Below are 8,669 nucleotides of genomic sequence, written 5' to 3'. Positions count from 1 at the left end.
GTTACAGACGACCGTACATCTTCACCACGGGGCGCTCCGAAAGACTTAACGGTTCGGTTACACGGGACCCTTTGATGCGGGTGGAAGCGTACACGTGCATGCCAACTTTACTTCACCCTTTTAGCTCCACACTGACAGGTAGAAGCAGGCAAGGTGGTGGCAGACAGCGCAACGGAGAAGAGAGCAACCACAAGCTATTTCGTAACACTCTCCACATGGCTGAGTTTGAGAAGGGTGTGCTGGATCCCATCGGAGATCCTTTCAGAGATACAGTCGCACGTGTCAACGGAGAGAAACGCACTACGGACATCATGCAGCCTCTGCTCGGGGTAGCTTTCTGTGGAACGTATGGAATTGGGCTGACATCTGATAAAAGACTCATGGTTTACAGTGATTCCACGCACGAAGGGCTGGTTGATAGGTTGGCGCCGAGGATAAGTGGAACAGGTATATTTTCCTGCAGTCCTGTTCAAACTACATCAAAAATAATTGCTCCAATTTTCAATCGAGTTTTTGAATGTTCCAGGTACTGGCGTGTGCTTGAGACCTGAACGGGTTAACTGTATTTTCTACACATATGTTTCCCCTTTCCTTTACAATAAAGTATTTACCTATGAAAGGAAAACAAAACAAAAAAAAAAAAAAGAACACAAGGAGGGGAGGGAAATAAAAAAAAAAAAAAAAAACACTCTGGTGATCTGACAAGAATGAGAACCAACAGCTTTTCACACAGCATTGCCAGGGGAGTGTATATACTGACAGAGTTTATACTCTTGTGCGGGATAAACTTCTTCACCTCTCTGTACATGCACCCAATGGAACAGGAGCATAGGCTGACATTGATCAGGAAGAAAGAGGAGGTAGAGTTGGATGTGGCAATACATACAGTTTCGAGATCCATAGTGAGTCTGGATGAAACCATAGCATTGCTAAAGGAGAACATGACCAGAAAAAGCGGGGAGCAGACTGAGCATGTCAAGTTCAAAAACGAACTGGCCTCCACACTGAAGCAGAGGGCGGACCTTCAGTACTTGCTAGGCGCTCTTCGTGGAAGGCTCGATGTGAGGCGGTTGATTGATGCTGTAAAGACTCTTTCTGACAGCGTGGGACTGCAACTGAATGCATCTGCATACATAAACAGACAGGTTCTGGCCCTGGCTGTACAACGGGATTTGGACGATATGCGGGAGCCTGTGACGAGAGTGAGCGTGGAAGATGCTTATTGGGAATACAACAGATCAAAATCTACAAATCCACCAACTGTAATTTAGCATTTTCTGCGCGAGTGTGTTATCACGTTTGACTTTCATGCATGTTATGACTAAGAGATCATAATGTTTGTACAAGTTCTATACTAAGATGTATACTATTTAACATTGGTGAGTAAAAGATAAACCCCTATTGAGTATGTTCTCTACTAGCATATGTGGGTCATTGAATGTGCTGTATTTTTTTTTTCTTTGCGTTTTTTTTTTGTAATCCGGATTTTTAGTCTAAAGTTAAATAAAACACACTTTGTTTCCTTTCTTCAAAATTCTCATTTCATTTATTGGTTCAAGTAGAGGGTAATGGGCAAGGGCATGGTTTCTACGCTTTCACGTTCACTGGTATACATGTAGTGACCACACTTTGGGAGTGTACACAATTACATTTTATTATGAGGACACGTAAAAAGCATACAAGGCACATACAGGTGGGTTCACCAGGGCATTCAGGGGTGACATTGATTCAGATATAGATGAAACAAAGAACATAGTAAAGTAGTTTACTTGTCTTACACGGAAGCAAGTAATAAAACAAAACAGAATGTATGCTTAAGGTACATAATACATAGAAACGTAGCCTGTCATACATGAAAGCAATGAATAATACAACATGTATCCTGCTAAGAAAGTCATGCTTAAAGACAGCATGTATGCTGATAAAAGAAAAATAAACAATGCCCGAATCCAAGAGCGTACAAGGTACATTCTGTAACAGGTCAAGTTTTTATTATTATGAGCCACAAAATAAAACATAGAAGCACAAAACCTACCAATCAACAAGCCTGTGAAGTAGTCAACAAATAGCTAAACTCCAACTAAAAAAAAGAAAGGAACACTCGAATATAATACGAGGGCAAAGGATAATAGAGGAACCTTACAATCTTCCAATAGTTTTTTTTTTTTTCTGAGTTAAAACCATCCTAATGTCATGAAAGCATACGGTTTATATTTCCAACTTATAATCAAAGGAATTGAAAGTTCTCATTGCTAGTACTGGAACCAGTCAACAAATAGCTAAACTCCAACTAAAAAAAAAAGAAAGGAACAGTCGAATACAATAAGAGGGCAAAGGATAATAGAGGAACCTTACAATCTTCCAATAGTTTTTTTTTTTTTCTGAGTTAAAACCATCCTAATGTCATGAAAGCAGAGGGCTTATGTTTCCAACTTATAATCAAAGGAATTGAAAGTTCTCATTGTTAGTACTGATACGAATGAGACCAATCTCGTCACTTGAATGCCAGCGGTGGTTGTATTCATCTACAATGTCGATTAATGGCCCGTCTGTGTCTGTATCTGTGTCTGGAGGGCACGCAAACAAAGTGTTAGCGCTCCTCTGGTTAAAAGTGTGTGTGAGATTAACCTTAACACGTTTCTGCAAGTGGCTAAGATTAGCTCTTCCAGCTCCACATTTTTCGCCAATAAAGGCCAACATATGAACCAAGGTGAAACCTTCACCTGGTTTGCAGTCCAATGCCACCTTCAACTGCCTGTCCTGTTGTGGTCTCTCATACTGAATCGAAAACCACCTGGCTAGGTAAAAGACCATATTCTTAAAAGCCACACTTTGTGTGATGCTCTTCAGTGCCCTGTCCACCAACGTGACCACTCTGGGACTTGCCTTCTTCGGTATATTCTGGCACCACATGGCCAGAATGACCTGTTTCTTAAGCACAAAACAGCACCAGTGAAAAGTGTGTGCGTCCAGGTGCACATTAAACAGATGTGGTAAGTGTTCGTCAGGGACGATCATCCTTTGCATGCTAGTGGCTTGAGCTTGACGTCCCACAAAGACGTGATCCCAGAACCCCTTGACATGGGGGATGCAAACGTATCTGTAGGCCACGTCCTGTGGAAGCGGTTCATTTATCCAGTATCGGAATGCCATACTGTCGTTGACTTCGAGGAGATGTTCGAAAGCTGCACACACACACACACACACACACACACACACACACACACACACACACACACACACACACACACACACACACACAAAAAACAAAAAGGACAAGTTATAACCAAATGTAACAAGCAGGGCTTTGGAAATGAAAATAATTTGAATACAAAAATGACAAAATGTGAACAATAGACACATACCAGATGCCAAAAGATCTGTTTCCAGAGAGCCACTTCCCAGAATCATCTGAACATCACTGTTGACTTCTTCCTGTGAGTAGAACCAGTCTTGCTTGTCCGGTTCCAGATCCCATTCCCCAAGCTGTTCCAAAGAAGGACAACTGGCCAACTCACTCACCACAGTGTTGACAGAAGCATGTGCAGATGTAATCTGGTGAAGGTTACAACCGCGTTGTGTGCGGTAACAGGTTAGGCAGATTACACAGCCACATACACACTGGATCGGTCTGTTGAGCTGAATCAAGTAATTGTGGGCGATCACGGCCCTATTGAAGGTCTTTGCACAAGCGGAACATTTCACGCTTTCCTCTATCATGGCCAGTAGCGAAGATATGTGTGTGATTCTCTGCTGACCACCCGAGGCCTCTGTGGTCAAATTGTGAGACGTGGCTTGTGCTTTTACCGGGCTGAGATTGGGAATACGTAAAATGGCTTCTGGCAGCAACTTCCATGTTTTTTTAGACTCAAGCGTTGTAGAGTTTTGCTGGTGGCAGTGCTGATTTTCATTATCTCCACGTTTCTTTTGATCACTCCCTTGTGATGTTGAACGTTGTTGTTGTTGTTGTTGTTGTTGTTGTTGTTGTTGTTGTTGTTGTTGCTCAGGCATTACTTGTTGTGCAGACACTGCTTGGTTCTGGAGACCTGTAGGCGAGTCTTGGGTCTGTGTGAACTCTGCTCGTTGAGGAGCTGTAGACCCCAGAGCTCTCTGTGTGAACGTAGCTTTCTTGAATGGTGAGGACATTTCTGGTCTTATAAGTAACACCTGTTGCTGCTGGATTGCGGTACATGTTGAAGGTTGCTGCATTTGTAATGTTTGCTGTTGGGCTGATGGTGAACATGGTAATGGTGACACTGGTGGTGATGGTGATGATGGTGAGGATGGTGAGGATGATGATGACGATGATGATGAAGATGAAGATGATGATGATGATGACGATGACGATGATGATGATGATGATCTACGATTACAAATGTTTTGCAGTGTGTCTTCAAACTGTGGTTGAGGAGTTGCTGGCGAGTCCGCTGCATTGCACTGTTTGGTCGGTTCACGTGGTTCTACTCCTGCAAGAGTTTGTAAGGGTTTGGCCTCTGGGCCCTGTGACTGATAGGTGTCGGTGCTGAATGTCGGGTATGTCTGTGCTGGTATTATAGTGGTGCTAGGAACTGAGGATACCTGTGTAGCTCTGACTGAGATGGGTAATCCCGAAACTCGGATCGTTGCCGGTTGGGATACAGGGATGTCCTGGCATTCGTTGTCCGAGTCCGATAAAGAATATATTTCGATATTGGACTTCACACTGGATTGTTGGATTCCTGCTGCTTCTGCTGCTCTGTGGAGACCGGTGAGGCTTTCCGTTGTCGGTGATGAACTTGTGGTTCTTCCATTTGTGTTTGGGATGACATTGGTGGGAACAGATGCTGCTTCATTGTATGTGACACAACCCAAATCCTCCACTTCAGATTCTGGCTCATGGCTGAGGGTATTTGAGCAACTAATGTAGTCCTCAACATGAAACTCCTTGGACTGCACACTGGGTTTTTGGATTTCTACTGCTTCTGCTGCTCTGTGGAGACCGGTGAGGCTTTCCGTTGTCGGTGATGAACTTGTGGCTCTTCCATTTGTGTTTGGGATGACATTGGTGGCTGGTTCTTTGTATGTGAAACAACCCAAATCCTCCACTTCAGATTCTGGCCATTGGTTGACTGTATTTGAGAAACTTTCTATGTAAAACTCCTCAAGATTCCTGCTATGACAGAAAGCAGAGGAAAGGGGAGAGTGAGTTAAGAGAGAAACAGAATAGACAACACAGAAATCAATAATACAAATAATCTGATTAGGAAATGAATTACTGACAGCCTTGTGGTACATCGTACGTACGTCACATTGTTGATTTCCACTGGGGAATCCCATAAGGATCTATTCGGGACCTCCATGACAGCGTGGCCTGAGACCTGTCCACTGGAATCGGGCCCTGGCCCGAGAGACAAAGGATGTTGTTCGGAAATGGACTGCACACTGGGTTGAACTCCTTCAAAAGTGACATCATTGCTATTCCTGCTATGACAGATGGTAGAGACACGGGACAGAGGGAGTAAAAAGAGAAACAGAAGACAGCGCAGAAATCAGTAAAAATGAAAAAAAAAAAAAAAAAAAAAAGAAAAGCCTAAATCAGATTCGAACATGAATCAATGAAAGCTTTTTTAGGAGCATGATACGTACCTTTTCACACACCCACTCCCATCCTGTTCAGCAAAGGCAGCCTGTTCGGATCTGCTCGAGACCTCCCTCGAACGCGATCCTGGCGCAGCAATTTCTGGGGAGGTCTGGGATAAGGAGAGTTGCCTGCTGTCCACAAAGGATGCTTGGTGACAGTGGGTCTCATTCGTGAAGCCTGCAGCCCCGGAACCACGGACAACATGTTTCAAGTCTAGCAGAGCATGCACGGCCTCTTGGGTCTCTTCCCCCATATCGCGGGACTGATCTACTGGCCTGTCTATAGGTGAAGGAAACGTTTCTCTGGGAATAATGGTTATTGCATCGTTATATTCTGGTTCAGAAACTTTACTTTGAGTGTGGTTCTGACTGAGCAACCTTTTGGATCCAGGCTTGGTTTCTCTCCTTTTCGCTTGGGCAGTTGCACTTATTTGGATTCCCTTTGGAGACGAGATTTTCATTGCAGCTTTTTTAGGTTTTTGGCTCTTCAAGTGTGACCCTTCGGGTCCAGGGCTGCTCGTCTCGTGTTCTGCTCGTGCGGTGGAACCCTGTTGGATTCTCTCTGGAACAGGTGCCTTTTCCGTCGAAGATGTATTGTCAAGGCCTTGGGGACGTGTACTGTTGTCATCATTTCTGTGTTTTTCCAACATTCTGCTGGACTTACCAGAGCAGCCTGAGCGCCTTAAACGTCTGGTTTCATCTTCGCCACTGCTGCTCTCTGAGTCCTCGCTACTCGATTCCGCTTTGGTGTTCCTCCAAACTCTCTTTCGTTTCCTACTAGTGGACGGCTTAAGGATAAGACTGTGGTGTTCAGATGACTCAAGTTCCTGGCTGGCATGATGGCTTGTGTACCTTTGTATCCGGACTCGCTTGGACTGCGTGGAGCCGCAGTTGGTTTGTGAGACAGTCTTCTCTCTGCTACACTTTTCTGCTCCTGTAAAGCTATCGAGGATCGTATTTGTTGATGCAGTGCGAGCCGGACCTTTGGAGTTGCTCTTAACATTTCCTACAGGATTTGGAACATTCTTCCTGCGGCTGTCCTGTCTGGGATCTGTTTTGGATGCAAATGTACCACACTGCCTCATTGGGCTATGTACCGAGATACGTGCCTCCTGTCCGCTGTTTCTGGGACTGTAATCTCCTCCCGGGCTGTGAGATGACACTCTGGCTCTGGGGCTTGAAGGTGATCGATTTCCGCGGTTGGTGATGTGAGGCCAGTCACTTATTGGTTTTCGGGTACGGGACCGACCTCTGCCATCGTTGCTGCTTCCTCTGGGACTACATCTTCCCATGCTGCGAGATCGCTCTCTGGCTCTTGAGCGCACGGGTGATGGATTGCTGCTTTTCGTGATGTCAGGCCATTCGCTTCTAGGTTTCGGGTCACGGGACCGTGCCCTGCTCTCGGCTCCATGAAACCGGTTGCTGCTTCTCACGGGGCTGCAAGACTCTGCTCTTACAAAAGGGTCCTGAGACCAGTTGCTGCACCCTGGAATGGGAGACCAGTTTGTGCTTCTTTTGCGGCTGTTGGGCTGTGCTGTGGAATCGGGGGTGTGGGACCAATTACCGCACCCAGGGATAGACGACTGGACCCAGCTTGTTCTCGGGCTGTGGGGCTGTGCTATGGAATCAGGACCGTGAGACCGATAGCTGCACCCAGGGATAGACGACTGGACCCAGCTTGTTCTGGGGCTGTGGGGCTGTGCTATGGAATCAGGACCGTGAGACCAATAGCTGCACCCAGGCATTTCATGAGACACGTTCCTGCGGACCTTTTTGGATCTGTCTGGCTTGTGTTCGCGTTTCTTCCTCCCAGCGTTCGCTGGCCAATCTTGGGTTTGGTCCGATTTTAGTGGCCGTTCCTGAGACATATACTGGTTTCCCCTCCATGCATCAGGTCTCATGTTTGCATAGCGTTGCTCCTGGTCCTGGAACCCGTATCCATCAGATGCAATGATGCCCTTGGCAATAGGCCACCTATTGTAAGCTCGATTTTTGGCTTCACACCTCTTTCTTTTCTGTATGTTACGTAAGGGTGAAGGCATAGACATTGCTGGAGTCTCCTGCTCGGCTCTTTCAGTCTCCTGGTATTTATAATGTCTGTATGCCATGTCTATTCACACCTTCACAGTACTTCCTCGTTTTAAAAGCTGCACATGCAAAATGATCACGTGTGCTTGGTACGATAGTCACGGAACAGTCACAGACCCTGTAGCAACAGAGAAAAAAAAAAAAAAAAAAAAAAAAAAAAAAACATAAGCATTAACATCCAACCCGCAGTCATGGGATCGTACCACAAATGTCAACATCCAACTCATATGAACCCTAGGTACATTTGTTTATTCAACCAAAAAAATGGCTGTGATCAAGGGATATTCAATATCATCCACCCTATTTATATATTTGTCACAAGAACTGAACAGTGCTAAGTACACACTGTGATGTAACAGTGAAAGCACAGTACCCAAGAAAAGCACAAACATTTGCACACAAGACACTGAATGAATGAATGAATAGAAAAGTGTGAGTTGTGATGGTAGCATGTTTATTAGTGTAAAAAGGTACAAGATTATATACCACAAACACATTGTATGAAAACGATTTGACAATATGTATTTGTTAAACGCACACATTTGTATGTGTGTGACAAAGTATGACAAATTGTGTTTTCCTTAAACAACAAAACAAAAAAAAAAAAAGAAAAAAGTCATTGCGGGCCTAGGACTTAATCCACGTTCCGTTTCCCTGTTCGCTTTTTCTTGTCCGACACACACAAACTGTCTGTGGAATCTGGATATCTCTGGACTTTGGTCATTTTATGTTTCCTGCTGTTTTTCTTGGTCTTGCCATCCATCACTTGCATTCCTTTTCTGTGTTCCTGGGTTTTATGATCCGGTTTTACTCCTCTTCTCATCGCGAGCGCAGCACATCCTCTGGACTGGTGCAGCGATATAATAGTGGCTTTGAGTTTTCCAGAGTCACCAGGTGGCGCTGACATCGTCTCACCTTTTACGTCCAGCATTGTTGCAGCGTATTCCTTTTTCAACATTTCC

General features: G+C 44.9%; 1 protein-coding gene across 1 annotated transcript; it reads right to left on the bottom strand.

Moving 5' to 3' along the window:
* Nucleotides 1-2,439: 2,439 nt before the first annotated feature.
* Nucleotides 2,440-3,822, bottom strand: LOC121636116. The gene is made up of 2 exons (XM_041979421.1): nucleotides 3,366-3,822; nucleotides 2,440-3,185 (listed from the first exon to the last, which is right to left on the bottom strand). The coding sequence occupies exons 1-2, from the start codon at nucleotides 3,718-3,720 to the stop codon at nucleotides 2,440-2,442; spliced, it is 1,101 nt and encodes a 366-aa protein (XP_041835355.1). The 5' UTR covers nucleotides 3,721-3,822.
* Nucleotides 3,823-8,669: the final 4,847 nt, after the last annotated feature.

The sequence above is a fragment of the Melanotaenia boesemani genome, unplaced genomic scaffold, assembly GCF_017639745.1.
Source record: "Melanotaenia boesemani isolate fMelBoe1 unplaced genomic scaffold, fMelBoe1.pri S9xx1, whole genome shotgun sequence".
Taxonomy (NCBI): domain Eukaryota; kingdom Metazoa; phylum Chordata; class Actinopteri; order Atheriniformes; family Melanotaeniidae; genus Melanotaenia; species Melanotaenia boesemani.
Note: the sequence above shows the minus strand (reverse complement) of the source record. Positions and strands in the feature narration are given on the sequence as shown.